Source organism: Pseudophryne corroboree, chromosome 7 (assembly GCF_028390025.1).
Source record: "Pseudophryne corroboree isolate aPseCor3 chromosome 7, aPseCor3.hap2, whole genome shotgun sequence".
NCBI classification, from domain to species: Eukaryota; Metazoa; Chordata; class Amphibia; order Anura; family Myobatrachidae; genus Pseudophryne; species Pseudophryne corroboree.
In genome coordinates this window covers 262,212,193-262,236,005 of record NC_086450.1, presented here as the reverse complement: position 1 = coordinate 262,236,005, position 23,813 = coordinate 262,212,193, and the positions used below count along the sequence as shown (strand labels likewise).

Here is a 23,813-nt window from a genome sequence, read left to right as displayed (position 1 = left end):
AATGTGACTTTTTTGAGCATGCTATACATCACATAGAAGCGCCTACATATCGCATGGGATGTATAGCATGCATTCACAGGCACCATCAGATACATCTGATGGGCTGGATTAGGGTGCTAGGGGGGCTGGCCCAAAGGCAAATGAACAAATTAGCTGCTGCAAGACCATTATTTAAAGGTATAGAAAAGACACCACACCTGTTTAGTTAAAGTGTTTATAGAAAAAAGTTTGTTGTTCCCTCTTGGAAACTGTGCAAAAACTCTACTTTGATTTGGCACATAGAATCGAACTGTATGCATTTATTTGCCAACATGGCGTGAAAATGCATTTTTTTTTTTTTTTTTACATAAAAATATATATTGAAAGCAGTAAAACTAATAAATAACCGTTTTATAAAAATTTAAATTACCAATAAATATGGAGCAGTACAAAAACTCCTAAGATGGAGGCCTAAATTGTGTTTTGGCCCCAGATTTGATAGGGAGAATACAAACATGCTGTAAAGTGCACAAGGAATGGTCCCAGCCCCATTTTCATGCACCAACAGCATGCGTGTATCCGCCCCAAAAAATCTGGGGCAAAAACATAATTTACCCTATACCGCCCCAAATTTATGGGGAATTTTAAGATGTTTACAAATCCTCAAACGGGGCATGTCCTCCTCTGCCTCCAGCATAGCCGAGTATATGGCCGTGGAGCAGGTGGCTGGGGGAGTAGGATGTGTTTCGGTGTGCATAATACGCTGGATTTGGGGGGTTGGTAGAGAGAGGGGACGGCGGTCAAATAGGACCACATCGTGGAGTTCCGACTTTCTGGCTTTATACATGATTTCTAGACAAAGCCTCCCAATCTGCTCTGTCAGGGTCGTGGGGAAATTCTCTCTTCGATAATGCCATAAATACACCGAAATTAGAGAAGTGGTCTGGGGAGGGCAGTCTGGACTTGATCTCATCAAAGATCAGATCTTCGCCCTCCTGGCCGGTTTGTTTTTTCTTTTGACCGCAGAGGAGCTGGTGCTGCTGATGTGTCTGAGGTGTCAGGTGTTTCTGTGGTCGGAAGCTGGTGCTGGGAATCCTCAATCTCCAAGCTGAAGCTCAGGTCTGGGGTGGAGGGAATCTCCACACTTGTATTCTGTAGTGGTTAGAAACAAAAAACAAAGTTTAAATACATGTTTTCTAATATTTTTTATATATCTTTTATTATAGCTCCCTGCAAGTACATTTGAATGGCAAGCTGTGGCAGAGGAGTTTGCCACCACCTGGCATTTCCCGAACTGTGGTGGAGCGATAGATGGAAAGCACGTCCGCATCAAGCCTCCTGCAAACAACAGCCCCCTTTATTTTAAATTATAAAGGGTAATTCAGCATCGTGTTGATGGCAGTGGTGAATGCCAACTATGAATTCATCTTTGACGTTGACAAAAACGGTCGTGCATCAGACGGTGGCTTGTTGGAGAATTCCACCTTCTACGAGCAGCTCACCACAAAGACCCTCAACTTGCCATCTATGGAGCAAACCCAGCACGGACTCAATTTTGTTTTCGTGGTTGATGAGGCATTCGCACTCCACGAGAACATTATGAAGCCGCACCCCCAAAGGCACCTGACAAGGGAGAAGCGCATCTACAATGTTAGGCTAACCCACGCACGACGAATTGTAGAAAACACTTTTGGGATCCTGTCTAGCCGCATATTCCTAACGGATATCAATTTGCAGGTGGGGAAGATTGATTGGGTGGAGACTGCGTGCGGTGTCCTGCATAACTATTTTCACATCAAAACCACCCAGCATAGGACACAGCTCAGAGGAACGCCAGGAGACCCAGAACACCCAGAGGATACTTCAGCGTTTCCCTCTGTGGAACCATCTCTACTCCATTCAAGGGCAAATCTACAGGCACAACAGGTCAGGAAAGAGTACTTGGCCTATTTTAACGGGATGGGTGCAGTCAATTGGCAGGAGGACCACATTTAATTTGCATCATGTGTTGGGACTGTTAGCGGAACTTTGCTAAACTTAAAAACGTATTTTTAAAAATATACTTACAGATGCCGTCAGAGATGGGTCAACGTCTTCCGGCTCTGGTGTCTCAGGTGTAGCAGTCCGAGGGAGGGAGGTGAAAGCCATCCGGGTATGCTCCTGTTCCAGGACGAACTTGAGCATGCTGTAGTACCACAGCGTTGTTTTGTGTACCTGGACCGAACCTGCTCCAGGCCTTTTGGAATCTTGGCTTTTTTTATGTTCCTTAAGGAACACCGTGCGCAGGTTTTGTAACTTTTTCCCTCACCCATTGTTTGTCAGCAATGGACACAAAGGGCTTGCAGTACGCCACTAAGTCATTCAATGCTGCATTCCGGCGGACTTTATCCGAATAGCCCTTGGACTCTACTTTCCACAAACATACGTGACCGCGGTACATCTCCAAAAGGGCGGTAATAAAATCAAATGTCAGAATCGGTAGACATATCTGTAATGTAAAAAAAGTGGGGTACAAATAGTTTTAAAAAAGGTATATGGTTAAATGTTATTGTGAAATATTTATATGATTCAATGTTTTTTTTTTGTTTACATGGTGTTTAATTTGAAATAATATATGTTTTTAATAAAAAGTTTTTGTTTTTAGTAAAAAGTTTCCTCATTACGCAAACAATTATGCTAATGGTCAATTTGGGGGGTTAAATGACTTTGGGGCCCCTGAAACACATGGTGCAGCATGGCGGTACAGTGGCGGGGAAAACACATGGCCAGTAGGGGGGTTTTAAAATGACTCTGGGCCACATAATAATAAAATGTGAACAATAATTAGAATACATTGGTGGTCAGTGTGAATACATTGGTGGTCAGTATGATCGATTGGAAATACCTACTTGGGGTTTAAACAACAAATATCCGATTTGTTTGGATCTGGGCTCCTGCTGCGTGGTTGCGTGCTGTGCTGCTGCCGCTGATGGGAGTGTCCTGAATGCCAGTCAAACTTCGTACTATAGATCAAAACAATATATCGCGAGCACAAAAACCACACTTTTTTCTGTTCGATTCCATACAATTCCACTTGATCACGACAAATAACGAGTGCAGCATCAACAACCTGGAGGAGTCAACCCGACGCTCACGGGGCCGTGCATCGGATCGGATAGACTGCAAAAATGCTCCAATATATCGGCCCGAAATGACCGAATTGAGCAAAATCATTCTAGTGTATGGGGCCCTTTAGACATACAGTACACAAGTTTGCATAGCCAAATTGGTTTTGCACTTGCCCACAAAACAGGTCATGTGCAAGAGCAGATTGCAAATGGTGAGGCAAGAGGGAGTGGGGGTGGGGTGGGCAATGGAGTTCCTAAAGACAGCACATTGAGTTAAAATCTAAAAGCGGAGTCTAACATATCTGAAATGTTTGGAACCAGAAATATTTTGGAATTCGGATCACTCCAGTCTTAACACAACATGTATTTTGTATCATATTCACCTAGTCTGATGGTAATTTTATACAATATTTTTAATAATTTTCTGCATGGAACACAAAATAGGTGTCACTATCTCAGTCGTGCTAAAAGAATTTTGCATTCCAGATATTGAATTTTCGAATATGGGAGACTCAACCTGTATTCACATTGAAATACTGAACAAGTTCAAATTCCCAGTAAGCACTAAACTACTAACATGACATCATAATTCTGGTAAATATTGGTCCTCCCTTTAGGAAAACCTTTCTGTATCAGAGAGACATAGGCTTAAAAGTTTCCAATTGCTAACTTGCACTAATATTATACTGTCACTTTTCTGCTATAGGAAATGTTGCATACAAGAAGAGAATGTTAGCATCTTTATTAAACATTCTATAAGCATCAAGATCAAAAACACTGTGACATCAAGGTCAAATGTTGCTGGGATATATGGGTCAGGAGACCCGCCGCTCACAATACCTCCACCTACATCCCGACCCCTGGCATGCTGACTACAAGGGACTGTTACCACTCGTGGTTGTCCCCGACACCTATAGAGTTAGAACCTGTGGTGAAAGCAGTAAGTCCGCAATGGGCTTCATTTCGCTCGCCCCACCGCCAGCATTCTGCGGCCGGGATCCCGGCGTCGGGATCCTGACCACCGGGATCCAAGCCGCCGGTAACGCCTACCCAAACCGTTGCTGGTATAATTTTTTGCATGATATGCAAGTAATTCTTATAACATGGCATAAACATGTTTTATATTTTAACTTCTAAATTCCTTAAATTGATTTTTTTTCTAACTGCAGCGCAGGTTTAGTCTTATTATTTTAGCTGTCCTAGAAACCATTTCCATTTTTCCTACATCTGCTGCTACAAACCTCCGAATTAGCGGATTCATCCAATCACATTACTACTTGCTTATATGGTGTCCAGTAGAAAGAACTGCACCCAGAGTAAATGCTTGAGATAGTCGGGCAGATGTATTAACCTGGAGAAGGCATAAGGAAGTAATAAACCAGTGATAAATGCAAGGTGATAAAGGCACCAGCCAGTCAGCTCCTAACTGTTAATTTACATATTGGAGCTGATTGGCTGCTGCCTTTATCACCTTGCATTTATCACTGGTTTATCACTTCCTTATGCCTTCTCCAGGTTAATACATCTGCCCCACTGTACAAAGTTTATTGGTCACCTGCAAATAAAATTTGTTTTATTTCACAAAACTGCACAAAGACATTTACATGTACAGTATCTTTAAAGTGTCAGAGCTGGGATACCCAAACACTACACCAAACACTAGGTCACTACACCATGCAGTGCGGTTCAAGCACTAGGTGTTTAAGTAGGCTTACCATACTATCCCTTTAAACCAGGAAACTAATGAATTACACAGGTTCTGTAGCTGGCTGACTTCAAGCCAGAATTTCACCTGATTTTAATCAGCCACAGAACCTGTGTAATTCATGTGTGTCCCAGTTTACAGGAATATTATGGTAAGTCTATGTTGAAGGATACAGGTGTACAAGGATATATCTGTAGCTCCTATGAGAGCCGTAATTTGATGAGGACTGCACAGATGTGGATTGCGAGGCTGATTATCTTCAAGTGGCACAGGAAACACTGTAAAGATTTAACTACTACATTGCCATCTGTATTGCCGACCATATGTGCTGAACACACTGGGCAGATGTCGCAGCATGAAGCCCCAAAAAGAATGCGCCAATCAAAAACAATCATTTTTAGGATGCATGAAACTGCCTGGGAATATCCAGGGTGTAGGACAATATAAAATGTATACATTTTACATTTGTACTGTAGACGTACTGAAAATAAAAATGTCTGGGAAATAATTCTAGATTTCAGAGAAGAATTACAGGCAGATATTTGAACAAACAAATGGTACAGTAGGATACATACCTGCAGGGTTTGGTGGAGTTTCTCGGATAGTGTGCAGGACTTTCATATCTCTTATGTTGTGTATGTAGAGAGATTCCTCAAGACATACAATCAGCCTCTATGATGTAAAAAGATGTATAAATAAAGTGGCTGGTTTTATAGTTATGCAGTTAGATTGCTTTACTTATAAAATGAATGCGCCAATGACCAATACTAATTTTATTTGAATAAATTGTGCTAGGCTGAAACATAAGTTAGCAAAAATCTAAAAAAAAAAAAAAAAAAAAAAAAAATTTCCATCATACTAATTAAACACCAATTAATACATCCTGCAGAAGAAAAAAAAAATAACTAATAATTCTTACATTTTTGAAATAATTATAATAATTAAAATAGGATTTTAATACCTACCGGTATAATTTTTTGTCGTAATACGCCGAGACAGCTGGGGTCCACATTAGTCCACCAGAAGCCATGGGCACTTTAAGAATTTGAAGTGTGGGCTGGCTACTCCCGCTATGCCCCTCGTACCAGACTCAGTATAGAAACTGTTCCCGAGGAGACCGACAACTTCGAGAGGAGGATTTTACACAGATCGTGGCGAGATTCAGACCAGCTCACACATACTATGCAAATCAAGCTAACCAGCTTGAATATTCAGCATAGCTGAACAACCGTACTTAATCAGGAACAAAGCCATACTGAACCAAGTAACCACTGCAAGATAATGAAGCGCTGGGCGGGCATCCTCTACGGACTACGAGAAAAGGATTTACCGGTAGGTAATTAAAATCCTATTTTCTCTTACGTCCTAGAGGATGTTGAGGTCCACATTAGTACCACGGGGATGTACCAAAGCTCCCAGAACGGGAGGGAGAGCACGGAGACTCCTTCAGAACTGATTGACCAAACTTTAGGTCCTCAGAGGCCAAAGTATCGAACTTGTAGAACTTTGTTCGACCCTGACCAAGGGGTGTCTCGGCTTTACAACTTTTCTGAGCGGCTAGCTCAGAAAAGTTGTAAAGCCGAGACACCCCGGCCAGCCACCCAGGAAGAACCCACCTTACGAGTAGAGTGGGCCTTAACAGATTTTGGACACGAAAATCCTGCCGTAGAATACGCATGCTGGATAGTGAACCTAATCCAGCGAGCAATCGTCTGCTTAGAAGCAGGACACCCAACTTTCTTGGGATCATGCAGGACAAAGAGTCCTATTTTCTGTGACGAGCAGTCCTCTTTACATAGATCTTCAGAGCCCTTACAACATCCAAGGACTTAGATGGAATTGAGGAGTCCGTAGCAACTGGCACCACAATAGGTTGGTTGATATGAAAAGCCGACAACCTTTGGAAGTAACTGCTGACGCGTCCTGAGTTCAGCTCTATCTTCTCTTCATGGAAGATTAAGTAGGTGCTTTTACAAGACAAAGCCCCCAATTCCGACACACGTCTAGCAGAAGCTAAAGCCAACAATGTGACAGCATTCCATGTGAGAAACTTGACCTCAACCTCCTGTAAAGGCTTGAACCAATCTGATTGCAGGAACTGCAACACCACGTTAAGATCCCAGGGTGCCGTAGGAGGCACAAAGGGAGGCTGGATGTGTAGAACCCCTTTTAAGCAAGTCTGAAACTCAGGGAGGGAAGCCAATTGTTTCTGGAAGAAAATGGATAAGGCCGAAATCTGGACCTTTATGGATCCCAAACGCAGGCTCATATCCACACCTGCTTGCAGGAAGAGGAGAAACCGTCCAAGTTGAAACTCCACCGGAGGAAACTTCTTGGATTCACACCAAGACACATACTTTTTCCAAATCCGATGGTAATGTTTAGACGTTACTCCTTTCCGAGCCTGTATCAGCGTAGGATTAACCTTGTTCAGAATACCTTTCCGAGCTAAGATCTGGCGTTCAACCTCCATGCCGCCGAACGTAACCGTGGTAAGTCTTGATAAGCGAACAGCCCCTGTTGCAGAAGGTCCTCTCGAAGAGGAAGAGGCCACGTATCTTCTAGCAGTAATTCCAGAAGATTTGCGTACCAAGCCATTCTTGGCCAGTCCAGAGCAATAAGGATAGCCTGAACTCTTGTTCTCTTTATGAGCTTTAGAATCCTTGGAATGAGTGGAAGTGGAGGGAACACATACAATGACTTAAACACCCACAGAGTTACCATGGCGTCCACCGCCACTGCTTGTGGGTCTCTCAACCTGGAACAGTATTCCCTGAAGCTTCTTGTTGAGACGGGGGACCATCATGTCTATTTGAGGTACACCCCAGAGACTTGTCACCTCTGTGAACACCCCACTCCCCTGGATGCCTGCTGAGGAAGTCCGCTTCCCAGTTGTCCACTCCCGGAATGAAGATTACCGACAGCGCCACCGCGTGCTTTTCTGCCCAGAGGATTCTTGTCACCTCTGACACTGCAGCCCTGCTCTTCGTTCCGTCCTGTCGGTTTATGTAGGCCACCATCATCATATTGTCCAACTACATGAATGGCCCGATCTTACAGAAGGTGTGCCACTTGTAGAAGACGGTTGCACACGGCTCTTAACTCCAGGATGTTTATTGGAAGAATGGATTCCAGACTTGACCACCTTCCTTGGAAGGTTTCACCTTGGGTGACTGCGCCCCAACCTCTGAGACTTGCATCCATGATTAAAAGGATCCATTTCTGAACCCCGAACCTGTGGCCCTCTAGATGGTGAGGCAGTTGTAGCCACCATAGGAGTGAGATCCTGGCTTTCAGCGACAGACGTATCCCCTGGTGCTTGTGTAGGCGAGATCCTGACCACGTGTCTAGGAGATCCAGTTGGAAGGACCGTGCATGAAATCTACCGTACTGTAGAGCCTCGTAGGAGGCAACCATCTTCCCCAGAAGACATCCCGGACCATTTATTGTATCGCCAACACTTTCTCCAGCGGTAGAAACACCCTCTGCACTTGCGTGTCGAGGATCCTACCTAGGAAAGACTCCTCATCGGCTCCAAATGTGACTTTGGAAGATTCAGGATCCATCCATGATCCCTGAGCAATCGAGTCGTGAGAGCCATACTCTGCAACAACTTCACCCTGGAGGATGCTTTTATCAGCAGATCGTCCAGATATGGAATCATATTCACTCCATCCCTCAGAGAATCAATCATCATCATCATCTCTACCATTACCTTGGTGAATACCCTCGGTGCTGTGGAGAGGCCGAATGGCAGTGCCTGGAACTGATAGTGACAGTCCAACAGCGCAAATCTGAGATAAGCCTGGTGTGGCGGGCAAATCGGAATGTGGAGGTACGCATCCTTGATATCCAGGGATACCAGAAATTCTCCCTCCTCTAGACCTGAGATCACCGCTCTCAGAGACTCCAATTTGAACTTGAACTCCCACAAATAAGGGTTTAACGACTTCAGGTTCAAAATCGGTCTGACCAAACCATCTGGTTTCAGTACCACAAATAGGTTCGAATAGTAACCATTGTTTTCCAGATGAGGTGGAACTGGAACAATGACATCTGACCTTTCCAATTTTTGAATGGCTTCCTGTAGGATAGCCCTTTCTGTCAGCAAAGCTAGTAAGCCTGATTTGAAGAATCTGTGAGGTGGAAGATCTTGAAACTCCTGTCTGTACCCCCTGGGACACAATATCCTGTACCCAGGGATACAGACCGGATGACACCCAGACGTGACTGAAACGTCTGAGGTTCGCTCCCACCTGCTCGTTCTCCAGGCTGTGAGGTCCACCATCATGCTGAGGATTTTGAGGAAACAGAAGCAGGCTTCTGTTCCTGGGAACCTGAAGGGTGCAGGTTTTTTGGATTTTGCCCGACCACCTCTGAAGAAAGTGGTAGGAGGCTTCGACTTTTTAGCTTTTGCGGTCCAAAAGGACTGCATTGTGGACGTAGAAAGGGTTACTTCGTTGTCTGAGTGGTTGAGGGAAGAAAGGTTGACTTAGCAGCGGTTGCTGTGGAGATCCACGCATCCAAAGCTTCCCCAAATAGAGCCTGACCTGTGTTGGGTAGGTTCTCCACACTTCTCCTGGATTCCACGTCTGCAGACGATAGGCGCAGCCAGAGTCCCCTGCGTGCTGAGACAACCATGGATTATGTCCTTGCATTTAGATGACCCAGGTCCTTCATGGCCTCCACCATGAAACCCACAGAATCCTGTATGTTACGTTAAAACAATTCAATGACACTTCTATCCATAGAATCTAAATCCTCTAGTAATGTGCCTGACCACTTTACTATGGCTTTAGAAATCCATGCACAGGCAATAGTGGGCCTTAACGCCACGCCTGAAGCAGTGTATATGGATTTCAGCATAGTTTCAATCTTGCGGTCTGCCGGTTCTTTCAAAGCGGTAGACCCAGGGACAGGTAAAACCACCTCTTTTGACAGTCTAGATACAGAAGCGTCTACTATAGGTGTGTTTTCCCACTTTTTCTTATCATCCTCAGGGAAAGGACAAGCAACAAGAACTATTTTTGGGATCTTTAATTTTTTCTCTGGGATTTCCCAGGATTTTTCAAATAGTGCGTTTAATTCTTTAGATGCAGGGAAGGTCAGGGAGGCTCTTATTGTCTGTAAAGTAAGCCTCCTCAGCCTGCTCAGGTGGTTTGTCAGTAATGTGTAACACATCCCTAATGGCCTCAATCATGAGCTGCAACCCTCTTGCAAGGGGACCCCCCCCCCTCCCCATCTACAACCCCGTTACCGCACTGGATAGCTGGAGTGATGAGGAGGATCAGCGCTCCCAGTCAGCATCTCTGTGATGATGATCTGCAGGGATAAAATGGCACTGGTGAGCTGCTGGGTCCGCTCTGAGAAGCTCCGCCCCCTAAAATGGCACGTCTTCCCGCACTTTTGAAATTTTTTATACTGGCCTGAGGATTGTGTGCTGGCAGTAAACAGAGTCCCTGAAAGCGATCTGACCAGTGTAAGGGTATTGCGATGGCCTAGAGCGCCCCTCACAGCGCCGCACATCTGTACCGCTGAGCCTACCGGAGCTTAGCTTCAGCGCTGCAGTCCCACCCTGATTCCGCCATTCTCACCGGTGCTCTACTCACCACCTCGATCTTCTGGCTCTGTTAGGGGTTGGCAGCATGCTGCGGGAGTGAGCGGTCGCCTCGGGGACTAACGATCACCACCCTCAGGAGCTCAGTGTACTGTCAGCGGAGATAGTGGCCATTAACCTCAGAGGGTTGGACACTACTCCCCCCCTAAGTCCCATGAAGCAGGGAGGCTGTTGCCAGCAGCCTCCCTGTGCCTAACTAATAAAAATAATAAAACTAGAAAAGCTCTAGGAGCTCCCCTAGCTGTGACCGGCTCCACCGGGCACATTTTCTAAACAGAGTCTGGTAGGAGGGGAATAGAGGGAGGAGCCAGCCCACACTATCAAATTCTTCAAGTGCCCATGGCTCCTGGTGGAACAGTCTATACCCCACGGTACTAATGTGGACCCCAGCATCCTCTAGGACGTAAGAGAAAGAAAGTTAAACAAAACTTGCTCACTGAGGCAGATTCGATTAGCTGTGGGGCTAAAGCTCCGGGTCTAGAGCTTGGAGCTACTCGGTTATTAGCCAATTTCTCCACGCGGTGATCCCGAGTCTAACACATGTTAAGCCAGATTCCGGATCAACCCCTTCAGCGGTGGGTTTTAATAAAAAATACACATCTCCAGCAGTACAGGAGGAAGTGTAGAGGGGAGATCGCCCATGGGGTAATGCCAGCGGATATTGCTAGTATCAGAGCTAATTGCTAAAACCCTTACACAGTGGGTTTTTATTTAAAAAATACACACCTCCCATGGTGTGTTTTTAAATAAACGGAAGTGCAGGGGTTTAAGTGTAAGGGGAGGCGAGTAGGCGGGGATTGCCCACTTCAGTGCTGATTCCTGGCCGAATAGCGGCGCCCGGGAATCAGCATAAGACAGTAGAATGATAATCACACCCACCAGCAAACAGGCGACTGGGAGTCGGACTTAACTCCATAATAGCTTATGCTGATTCCCAGGTGCCGTCACGCTGCACGGCTGTCCCCGGGGAATCAGTCAGTAGCATGGCCGGAAATATTCCAGGGTACCTACAGGAGTGACTCACCTGTGTTTTTATAGTAGCTGCTTGTAGCAACCACATATCAAGCGCATGTTTCACCTTGTTAGGAGGTTTCTATGACAGAGAGGCTACTGGGGGCTGTCTCAACACACCAAACTGTGAGTGACTCGAATCATTCCAACTTCTAAATGATTCAACTAATCATTCCAACTTCTAAATGATTCGACTCACTGTGTTGGGACAGCAACTCAATAGCCATCTCTACTTTCCACAGAAGAAGCCATTAAAGCCATTGTTATGCACAAGAAGAGAAGCATATTTTCTCTAGCTCAGAGGCGGAGAAGGGGGTTATTCAGTTTTGTTAGCAAACCAAAAAAGTAAGCAATTGGGCAAAGCTTTGTTGCACTGCAGGTAGGGCAGATAAAACATGTGCAGAGAGATTTAGTTTTGACTGGTTTATATTGTTTCTGTGCATGCTAAATTTTGGCTGCTTAAAATTGCTACACTGCAATTTAGATTTCAGCTTGAATACACCCCACCCAAATCTAAATCTCTGCACGTTACATCTGCCAACGCATTCAGTGCAGCATGGTTTTGCCCAATTGCTCACTTTTCTGGCTCACAAACAAACCTGAATAAGGCCCTATAAAAAAAAAAATACAAAAAATAAATGTGTCTAAAACCAATATAAACAAGAAAGGACACTAGCTTTCTATATAAACACTTTGCGGTTTTCAAGACTCAAGAACCAAGGTCCAGAGGTCTGCATACTACACATAATGTAACAGGCACATGTCTGAGCATGGTTCACACACCAATGATTTGTAGCTTGAATATTGCTCGTTGTCCAGTACTTGACAAACGGGCAAAAACGAGATACCAGCAGTTTTGTTATTCAACTTTGAGACGGTTTGTGACAGGTACACTTTAAGACTAAGGGGTCTATTCATGAAGCAGTGAAAAGTGTGGAGAAGTGAGCCAGTGGAGAAGAACCAATCAGCATTAAAGTAACATTAATAATTTGTATACTATACAATTATACATACAGAGCAGCTGATTGGTTGCCAGGGGCAACTTCTCCACAGACTCACTTCTCCACTCTTTTCACTGCTTCATGAAAATACCCCCCATGTGTGAAAAGAATTTCTACATGTTTAAATGATAGCTGAGCATCTACTAAACTTGCCCTCATTTTATATTACTGTAATCTTGCAACCTTCCATACGTGGTACTTGGTAGTCTTGCTGGCAACTGGATCATTACACTGTCATGTACGGGATATTTGTTTTAACATATACATTTTTGTTATAATTTAAAAACAAGGAAGTTTCTCTTTTAAAAAAAAATAAAAATGGATGTACTATCAAATTACCCAAATGGGTTTGTTTTTTTAAATCTGTTATAACCATAACACAATATCACAAAATGTTGTTGTCACATACATGACAAGTCAATGCACCACCGTTTTGTAAAGGAAACTTCCAGTTGATAAATCCCCTAAACTCCACATTAAGATTTTTTTTCTCTTACGTCCTAGAGGATACTGGGGATCCATATAGTACCATGGGGTAAAGACAGATCCACTACGAGCCATGGACATTTTAAGACTTTGATTGTGTGGGCTGGCTCCTGCCTTTAAGCCCCTCCTACCAGACTCAGTTTAGAAAATGTGACGGTCACGCTTATGGAAGCTCCTAAGGAGTTTTCTGCATTTATTTTTCTGTGTGTTATTTTCAGGTAGAACTGGATGGCACCAGCCTGCCTGCTTCGTGGGACGCACAGCTTCTAACCGAGGCGGATTGCATCTCAAGACTCAGTACACAGTACCCACACTGGCAAACAAAGCCTAAAAACGGATCTGTCTCCATTTTAAGCACACAAAGAAAAATGCTCTGCGCTCCAGAAATCACTTAAGATTGATTAATTGATCAATTAAATGTAGTCTAGCAGGGAGAATGATAGACTCAATGAAGCTCGTCTTTTTGAAAATAAAATATTTTATCAGAAAGTTAATATTTAACAAAGACACATAAGACAAACAATAAATATATGTAACTATTTAAAAAGTAAAAGGTTTCTACCTCTTGCATATACAGGTTTAAACAGAAACACTATCTATATTTGTGAACGTGCTGTTTAAAACAGCGTACAATGTATCTAAAGTGCAGAATTAATATCTTGAGAGAGAAGCTCTCTACAAATGGTGTGTCAATTGATTCGAACACTGGCGTCCCAGTGTGATATCATATGAAATGTCCACAGAAGGCTCCACAATAACTGATATAATATTATTAGAGGCAAACAAGCAATAATAATTACCCCCGTGCTGGTTCCTGGAATTTACTACAGGGTCCTGTATGCATTTGCACGAGGTGGATATAGAGATTTTGGTTGATGCCTCAGTAGTAGTTGAAAAGCAGACTTGCTGATATATCAAAACCTCCGTCAGAGCAGCAGTCAATTGACCATAGAATGGTAATGTATTAAGAACCTCCCAGCAAAGAACGTGATCTATTAAGCTGGCGGTGGCGGTATGGAACGGCAAAGCCGCTACTGGCCAGTGCTGTAATGGCCGCACGGCGGGGATCCGTTCGTGTCTGGCTGGCCACGGCAGTATCCAGATGTAAAGGTGCCGTAAATAGCTGGAGTGCTTTTACCTCACAGCAGAGGTATGGTTCCTGGAGATCAATGGGCTGCAGTGTGGACAAAGGACGGAGTGCATAAACCGAGATAATAGGGAGCCAATCTGTGAAGTAACAAATGTCCACTGAACTGAACTTGTAGAAAGGGGCGTCAACGCGTTTCGTCTCCTAGCAACGGAGACTTCCTCAAGACGAATACCTTCCTACTGAGAGCTGCATCATTTATACCTAGCTGATTGCACAAACTGAAACTGATGTGTCAATCAGTATTCAAATTATAATGAAACATATTTTTAGTCTCACAAATAAATTGAACAAAATTAAGAACAATATTTCTTCACTATAAATAAAAAGTCAAAGGGACATTGAGTCAATAATACTGTGTCTTCAATTCAAGAAATAAAAAGTAATAGAAAACCTGACTTTACGTTTTTAAACTGATCAAACCTTAATTGAAGCAGACAATACAAAGCAGAGAGGAGAAGCTATTCACTCTCTATACTGAAATAAAGGTAATTCAGAAATAATGTGTATTAATTGTGCTACACATAATCTCGAATTATCCTAACACCTAATGTAGGTATTTATCAGGTTACTTACATTATTATTACCCAAAAAGGACTATATTTTTATTTTATTGTTATTTTCACAGCAAACTTTCTTTGCTAATGAGATCTTAATTTCTCTATCATACAGCCTTGTCTGGGCGGCTGATACAAAGAATCTGTGGTGGTACCGACCGCATATCTGCTATCTACACAGGATATAGGGATATAAGGACTGAAAAAAAAACACCAAAGATCTTGCTAAATTGGACTATTTTAAATGACATAGAAGGCCAATGCTACATAGGGGAACATACATACATATACATTCTATGTCATTTAAAATAGTCCAATTTAGCAAGATCTGTGGGGGGGTTTCTTTCAGTCCTTATATCCCTATATCCTGTGTAGATAGGTGTAGGTCCATCATGTAAGAGAGAAAGCTATTTTTTGAGTCTATATCTAATAGTTATTAATTTATAAGTATAAAGAGTGCAGATTTGGTCTTTCTGCTCTTTATTATATCTTATTATGGTATATTAATTATAGATCCTTTTCATTTTTATAGATACTATCAATAATTCAGATTCCTATGGTTGTCTTTAGTTTTCAGTATACTTCATTCTATCTTCAATCTATATGTATATAATAATTTTTCATTATATTTAATTATATTATATTTGTTTAGTGCTATTTATTCTATCTTAATATTATGTAAATAATGTAGACCTATATATGCATGTAGAATAATTCAGTATATGCATATATGCGCACACTGGGTTGTAAGTTAATATAGTGGAATCATGTACTATTTGGTATATCAATTACTTATGCTGTCGGTACCACCACAGATTCTTTGTATCAGCCGCCCAGACAAGGTTTATGATAGAGAAATTAAGATCTCATTAGCAAAGAAAGTTTGCTGTGAAAATAACAAAATAAAAAATAAGAATTTACTCACCGGTAATTCTATTTCTCATAGTCCGTAGTGGATGCTGGGGACTCCGTAAGGACCATGGGGATTAGCGGCTCCGCAGGAGACTGGGCACAACTATAAAGAAAGCATTTAGACTACTGGTGTGCACTGGCTCCTCCCACTAAGACCCTCCTCCAGACCTCAGTTAGGATACTGTGCCCGGAAGAGATGACACAATTAGGAAGGATTTTGAATCCCGGGTAAGACTCATACCAGCCACACCAATCACACCGTATAACTCGTGATACAATACCCAGTTAACAGCATGATAACAACCGAGCCTCTCAACAGATAGCTCAACAATAACCCTTTAGTTAAGCAATAACTATATACAAGTATTGCAGACAATCCGCACTTGGGATGGGCGCCCAGCATCCACTACGGACTATGAGAAATAGAATTACCGGTGAGTAAATTCTTATTTTTTCTAACGTCCTAAGTGGATGCTGGGGACTCCCTAAGGACCATGGGGATTATACCAAAGCTCCCAAACGGGCGGGAGAGTGCGGATGACTCTGCAGCACCGAATGAGAGAACTCCAGGTCCTCCTTAGCCAGGGTATCAAATTTGTAGAATTTAGCAAACGTGTTTGCCCCTGACCAAGTAGCAGCTCGGCAAAGTTGAAGAGCCGAGACCCCTCGGGCAGCCGCCCAAGAAGAGCCCACTTTCCTCGTGGAATGGGCTTTTACTGATTTAGGATGCGGCAGTCCAGCCGCAGAATGTGCACGCTGAATCGTACTACAGATCCAGCGAGCAATAGTCTGCTTAGAAGCAGGTGCACCCAACTTGTTGGGCGCATACAGGATAAAAAGCGAGTCAGTCTTCCTGACTCCAGCTGTCCTGGAAACATAAATTTTTAGGGCCCTGACTACATCCAACAACTTGGAAGCCTCCAAGTCATTCGTAGCCGCAGACACCACGATAGGTTGGTTCAGATGAAAAGCTGATACCACTTTGGGGAGAAACTGGGGACGAGTCCTCAATTCTGCCCTATCCATATGGAAAATCAGATAAGGGCTTTTACATGACAAAGCCGCCAATTCTGAAACACGCCTAGCCGAAGCGAAGGCCAACAACATGACCACTTTCCACGTGAGATATTTTAAATCTACGGTTTTCAGTGGCTCAAACCAATGTGACTTTAGGAAATCCAACACCACGTTGAGATCCCAAGGTGCCACTGGAGGCACAAAAGGGGGCTGAATATGCAGCACTCCCTTAACAAAAGTCTGAACTTCAGGTAGTGAAGCCAATTCTCTCTGGAAGAAAATCGATAGAGCCGAAATCTGGACCTTAATGGAGCCCAATTTAAGGCCCATAGTCACCCCTGACTGTAGAAAGTGCAGGAACCGGCCCAGCTGAAATTCTTCCGTTGGGGCCTTCCTGGCCTCACACCACGCAACATATTTTCACCATATGCGGTGATAATGGTTCGCGGTTACTTCTTTCCTAGCTTTTATCAGCGTAGGAGGAATGACTTCCTCCGGAATGCCCTTTTCCTTCAGGATCCGGTGTTCAACCGCCATGCCGTCAAACGCAGCCGCGGTAAGTCTTGGAACAGACAGGGCCCCTGCTGCAGCAGGTCCTGTCTGAGCGGTAGAGGCCATGGGTCCTCTGACATCATTTCTTGAAGTTCCGGATACCACGCTCTTCTTGGCCAATCCGGAACAATGAGTATAGTTCTTACTCCTCTTCTCCTTATTATCCTCAGTACCTTTGGTATGAGAGGAAGAGGAGGGAACACACAAACCGATCGGTACACCCACGGTGTTACCAGAGCGTCCACAGCTATCGCCTGCGGGTCGCAATATTTTTCTAGCTTTTTGTTTAGGCGGGACGCCATCATGTCCACCTGTGGTTTTTCCCACTGGTTTACAATCATTTGAAAGACTTCTGGATGAAGTCCCCACTCTCCCGGGTGGAGGTCGTGCCTGCTGAGGAAGTCTGCTTCCCAGTTGTCCACTCCCGGAATGAACACTGCTGACAGTGCTAACACGTGATTTTCCGCCCATCGGAGAATCCTTGTGGCTTCTGCCATCGCCGTCCTGCTTCTCGTGCCGCCCTGTCGATTTACATGGGCGACTGCCGTGATGTTGTCTGACTGGATCAGTACCGGCTGGTTTTGAAGCAGGGGTTTTGCCTGACTTAAGGCATTGTAAATGGCCCTTAGTTCCAGAATATTTATGTGCAGGGAAGTCTCCTGACTTCACCATAGTCCTTGGAAATTTCTTCCCTGTGTGACTGCTCCCCAGCCTCGAAGGCTGCCATCCGTGGTCACCAGGACCGAGTCCTGTATGCCGAATTTGCGGCCCTCTTGAAGATGAGCACTCTGCAGCCACCACAGCAGAGACACCCTTGTCCTTGGAGACAGGGTTATCAGACGATGCATCTGAAGATGCGATCCGGACCACTTGTCCAACAGGTCCCACTGAAAGGTTCTTGCATGAAACCTGCCGAATGGAATCGCTTCGTAGGAAGCTACCATTTTTCCCAGGATCCGCGTGCAGTGATGCACCGACACCTGTTTTGGTTTTAGGAGGCCTCTGACTAGAGATGACAGCTCCTTGGCCTTCTCCTCCGGGAGAAACACTTTTCTCTGTTCTGTGTCCAGAACCCTCCCTAGGAACAGCAGGCGTGTCGTAGGGACCAGCTGTGACTTTGGAATGTTTAGAATCCAGCCGTGCTGTTGTAGCACTTCCCGAGATAGTGCTACCCCTACCAACAACTGCTCTCTGGACCTCGCCTTTATCAGGAGATCGTCCAAGTACGGGATAATTAAAACTCCCTTCCTTCGAAGGAGTATCATCATTTCCGCCATTACCTTGGTAAAGACCCTCGGAGCCGTGGAGAGACCTAACGGCAACGTCTGTATTTGGTAATGACAATCTTGTACCACAAATCTGAGGTACTCCTGGTGAGGATGGTAAATGGGGACATGTAAGTATTGTAATCTCCCTCGTCCAGGCTTGCAATAACCGCCCTGAGCGATTCCATCTTGAATTTGCATTTTTTGATATATGTGTTCAAGGATTTCAAATTTAAAATGGGTCTCACCGAACTGTCCGGTTTCGGTACCACAAACATTGTGGAATAGTAACCCCTTCCTTGTTGAAGTAGGGGCACCTTTACTATCACTTGTTGTGAATACAGCTTTTGAATTGCCTGCAACACTGCCTCCCTGCCTGAGGGAGTGGTTGGCAAGGCAGATTTGAGGAAACGGCGGGGGGGGGGGGGGGGGGGGGGAGACGTCTCGAATTCCAGTTTGTACCCCTGAGATACTATTTGAAGGATCCAGGGATCCACCCGTGAGCGAGCCCACTGATTGCTGAAATGCTTGAGACGGGCCCCCACCGTACCTGGCTCTGCCTGTGGAGCCCCAGCGTCATGCTGTGGACTTAGAGGAAGCGGGGGAGGACTTTTGCTCCTGGGAACTGGCTGTATGCTGCAGCTTTTTCCCTCTACCTCTGCCTCTGGGCAGAAAGGACGCGCCTTTAACCCGCTTGCCCCTATTGGGCCGAAAGGACTGTACCTGATAATACGGTGCTTTCTTTGGTTGTGAGGGAACATGGGGCAAAAATGTAGACTTCCCAGCTGTTGCTGTGGAAAAGAGGTCCGAGAGACCATCCCCGAACAATTCCTCACCTTTATAAGGCAGAACTTCCATGTGTCGTTTGGAATCTGCATCACCTGTCCACTGCCGAGTCCATAACCCTCTCCTGGCAGAAATGGACATAGCACTAATTTTGGATGCCAGCCGGCAAATATCCCTTTGTGCATCCCTCATGTATAAAAGTGCGTCTTTTATATGCTCTACGTTCAGCAAAATAGTGTCCCTGTCTAGGGTATCTATATTTTCTGACAGGGAATCTGACCACGCAGCAGCAGCGCTGCACATCCAGGCTGAAGCTATAGCCGGTCTCAGTATCACACCAGTGTGTATATATAGATTTCAGGATAGCCTCCTGCTTTCTATCAGCAGATTCCTTCAGGGCGGCCGTCTCCGGAGACGGTAGTGCCACCATCTTCGACAAGCGTGTGAGCGCTTTATCCACCCTAGGGGATGTTTCCCAGCGTGACCTATCCTCTGGCGGGAAAGGGTACGCCATTAGTAACCTCTTCGAAATTACCATCTTTTTATCAGGGGAAGCCCACGCTTCTTCACACACTTCGTTTAACTCTTCAAATGGAGGAAAAGCTACTGGTAGTTTTTTCTCTCCAAACATTATACCCTTTTTTGTGGTACCGGGGTTAACATCAGAAATGTGCAACACATTTTTCATTGCCTCAATCATGTAACGTGTGGCCCTACTGGAAGTTACATTAGTCTCTTCGTCGTCGACACTGGAGTCAGTATCCGTGTCGACATCTGTGTCAACCATCTGAGGTAGCGGGCGTTTTAGAGCCCCTGATGGTTTTTGAGACGCCTGGGCAGGCACAGGCTGAGAAGCCGGCTGTCCCACATTAGGTATGTCGTCAAACCTTTTATGTAAGGAGTCGACACTATCACGTAAATCCTTCCACAGCACCATCCACTCAGGTGTCGACCCCGCAGGGGGTGACATCACATTTACAGGCATCTGCTCCGCCTCCACATAAGCCTCCTCATCAAACATGTCGACACAGCCGTACCGACACACCGCAAACACACAGGGAATGCTCTGACAGAGGACAGGACCCTACAAAGCCCTTTGGGGAGACAGAGAGAGAGTATGCCAGCACACACCAGAGCGCTATATAACACTGGGATCCCACTATCAATGAGTGTTTTCCCTATAGCTGCTTTTTTATATATATTACATATATATATATCTATACTGCGCCTAAATTTAGTGCCCCCCCCTCTCTTTTTTACCCTTCTGTAGTATTCTCAGACTGCAGGGGAGAGCCAGGGAGCTTCCTTCCAGCGGAACTGTGAGGGAAAAATGGTGCCAGTGTGCTGAGGGAAAAGCCCCGCCCCCTTTTCGGCTGACTTTCTCCCGCTTTTTCTGTGATACTGGCAGGGGTGATTTTACATCTATATAGCCTCTGGGACTATATATGATGTATATTTTGCCAGCCAAGGTGTTATTTATTGCCCTCAGGGCGCGCCCCCCCCCCCCCCCCAGCGCCCTGCACCCATCAGTGACCGAAGTATGAGGTGTACATGAGGAGCAATGGCGCACAGCTGCAGTGCTGTGCGCTACCTTGGTGAAGACTGAAGTCTTCTGCCGCCGATTTTCCGGACCTTCTTCGTGCTTCTGGCTCTGTAAGGGGGACGGCGGCGCGGCTCCGGGAACGAACACCAAGGTCGGGTCCTGCGGTCGATCCCTCTGGAGCTAATGGTGTCCAGTAGCCTAAGAAGCCCAAACTACCACCTGTTAGGTAGGTTCGCTTCTTCTCCCCTTAATCCCTCGCTGCAGTGAGTCTGTTGCCAGCAGATCTCACTGAAAATAAAAAACCTAAATATACTTTCTTTCTAGGTGCTCAGGAGAGCCCCTAGTGTGCATCCAGCTCGGCCGGGCACAAGAATCTAACTGAGGTCTGGAGGAGGGTCTTAGTGGGAGGAGCCAGTGCACACCAGTAGTCTAAAAGCTTTCTTTATAGTTGTGCCCAGTCTCCTGCGGAGCCGCTAATCCCCATGGTCCTTACGGAGTCCCCAGCATCCACTTAGGACGTTAGAGAAAATAAGAATTTACTTACCGATAATTCTATTTCTCATACTCCGTAGTGGATGCTGGGGACTCCGTAAGGACCATGGGGAATAGCGGCTCCGCAGGAGACTGGGCACATCTAAAGAAAGCTTTAGAACTAACTGGTGTGCACTGGCTCCTCCCCCTATGACCCTCCTCCAAGCCTCAGTTAGGATACTGTGCCCGGACGAGCGTACACAATAAGGAAGGATTTTGAATCCCGGGTAAGACTCATACCAGCCACACCAATCACACCGTATAACTTGTGATCTGAACCCAGTTAACAGTATGATAACAGAGGAGCCTCTGAAAAGATGGCTCCCAACAATAATAACCCGATTATTGTAACAATAACTATGTACAAGTATTGCAGACAATCCGCACTTGGGATGGGCGCCCAGCATCCACTACAGACTACGAGAAATAGAATTATCGGTAAGTAAATTCTTATTTTCTCTAACGTCCTAAGTGGATGCTGGGGACTCCGTAAGGACCATGGGGATTATACCAAAGCTCCCAAACGGGCGGGAAAGTGCGGATGACTCTGCAGCACCGAATGAGAGAACTCCAGGTCCTCCTCAGCCAGGGTATCACATTTGTAGAATTTAGCAAACGTGTTTGCCCCTGACCAAGTAGCTGCTCGGCAAAGTTGTAAAGCCGAGACCCCTCGGGCAGCCGCCCAAGATGAGCCCACTTTCCTTGTGGAACGGGCTTTTACAGATTTTAGCTGTGGCAGGCCTGCCACAGAATGTGCAAGCTGAATTGTACTACAAATCCAACGAGCAATAGTCTGCTTAGAAGCAGGAGCACCCAGCTTGTTGGGTGCATACAGGATAAACAGCGAGTCAGATTTCCTGACTCCAGCCGTCCTGGAAATATTTTCAGGGCCCTGACAACATCCAGCAACTTGGATTCCTCCAAGTCCCTAGTAGCCGCAGGCACCACAATAGGTTGGTTCAGGTGAAAACGCTGGAACCACCTTAGGGAGAAACTGAGGACGAGTCCTCAATTCCGCCCTGTCCGAATGGAAAATCAGATAAGGGCTTTTACAGGATAAAGCCGCCAATTCTGACACGCGCCTGGCCCAGGCCAGGGCCAACAGCATGACCACTTTCCATGTGAGATATTTTAACTCCACAGATTGAAGTGGTTCAAACCAATGTGACTTTTGGAACCCAAACTACATTGAGATCCCAAATTGCCACTGGAGGCACAAAAGGAGGCTGTATATGCAGTACCCCTTTTACAAACGTCTAAACTTCAGGGACTGAAGCTAGTTCTTTTTTGGAAGAAAATTGACAGGGCCGAAATCTGAACCTTAATGGACCCCAATTTCAGGCCCATAGACACTCCTGTTTGCAGGAAATGTAGGAATCGACCCAGTTGAATTTCCTCCGTCGGGCCTTACTGGCCTCGCACTACGCAACATATTTTCGCCAATTGCGGTGATAATGTTTTTGCGGTTAAATCCTTCCTGGCTTTAGATCAGGATATGGATGACTTCATCCGGAATGCCTTTTTTCCTTCAGGATCCGGTGTTCAACTGGCATGCCGTCAAACGCAGCCGCGGTAAGTCTTGGAACAGACAGGGTCCTTGCTGGAGCAGGTCCCTTCTTAGAGGTAGAGGCCACGGATCCTCCGTGAGCATCTCTTGAAGTTCCGGTTACCAAGTCCTTCTTGGCCAATCCGGAGCCACGAATATAGTGCTTTCTAGTCTCCATCTTATCAATCTCAGTACCTTGGGTATGAGAGGCAGAGGAGGGAACACATACACTGACTGGTACACCCACGGTGTTACCAGAGCGTCTACAACTATTGCCTGAGGGTCTCTTGACCTGGCGCAATACCTGTCGAGTTTTTTAATCATGTGGACGACTTCTGGGTGAAGTCCCCACTCTCCCGGGTGGAGGTCGTGCTGAGGAAGTCTGCTTCCCAGTTGTCCACTCCCGGAATGAATACTGTTGACAGTGCTATCACATGATTTTCCGCCCAGCGAAGAATCCCTGCAGCTTCTGCCATTGCCCTCCTGCTTCTTGTGCCACCCTGTCTGTTTACGTGGGTGACTGCCATGATGTTGTCCGACTGGATCAACACCGGCTGACCTTGAAGCAGAGGTCTTGCTAAGCTTAGAGCATTGTAAATGGCCCTTAGCTTCAGGATATTTATGTGAAGTGATGTATCCAGGCTTGACCCTAAGCCCTGGATATTCCTTCCCTGTGTGACTGCTCCCCAGCCTCGCAGGCTGGCATCCGTGGTCACCAGGACCCAGTCCTGAATGCCGAATCTGCGGCCCTCTAGAAGATGAGCACTCTGCAACCACCACAGGATGGATACCCTTGTCCTTGGTGACAGGGTTATCCGCTGATGCATCTGAAAATGCGACCCGGACCATTTGTCCAGTAGGTTCCACTGGAAAGTTCTTGCGTGGAATCTAACAAATGGGATTGCTTCGTAGGAAGCCACCATTTTTACCCAGAACCCTTGTGCATTGATGTACTAAGACTTGGTTCGGTTTTAGGAGGTTCCTGACTAGCTCGGATAAACTCCCTGGCTTTCTCTTCCGGGAGAAACACCTTTTTTCTGGACTGTGTCCA

The 23,813-nt window shown here is 45.5% G+C and overlaps 1 protein-coding gene across 2 annotated transcripts in view; it reads right to left on the bottom strand.

Moving 5' to 3' along the window:
* The window catches only part of WIPI2 (WD repeat domain, phosphoinositide interacting 2), a 797,269-nt gene that overhangs the window by 576,954 nt on the left and 196,502 nt on the right, over window positions 1-23,813 (bottom strand). For both annotated transcript variants that reach the window (XM_063934120.1, XM_063934121.1), the window contains one exon: window positions 5,367-5,463. In XM_063934120.1, the coding sequence (XP_063790190.1) occupies window positions 5,367-5,463 (97 nt within the window). The remainder of the gene's footprint in view (window positions 1-5,366; window positions 5,464-23,813) is intronic.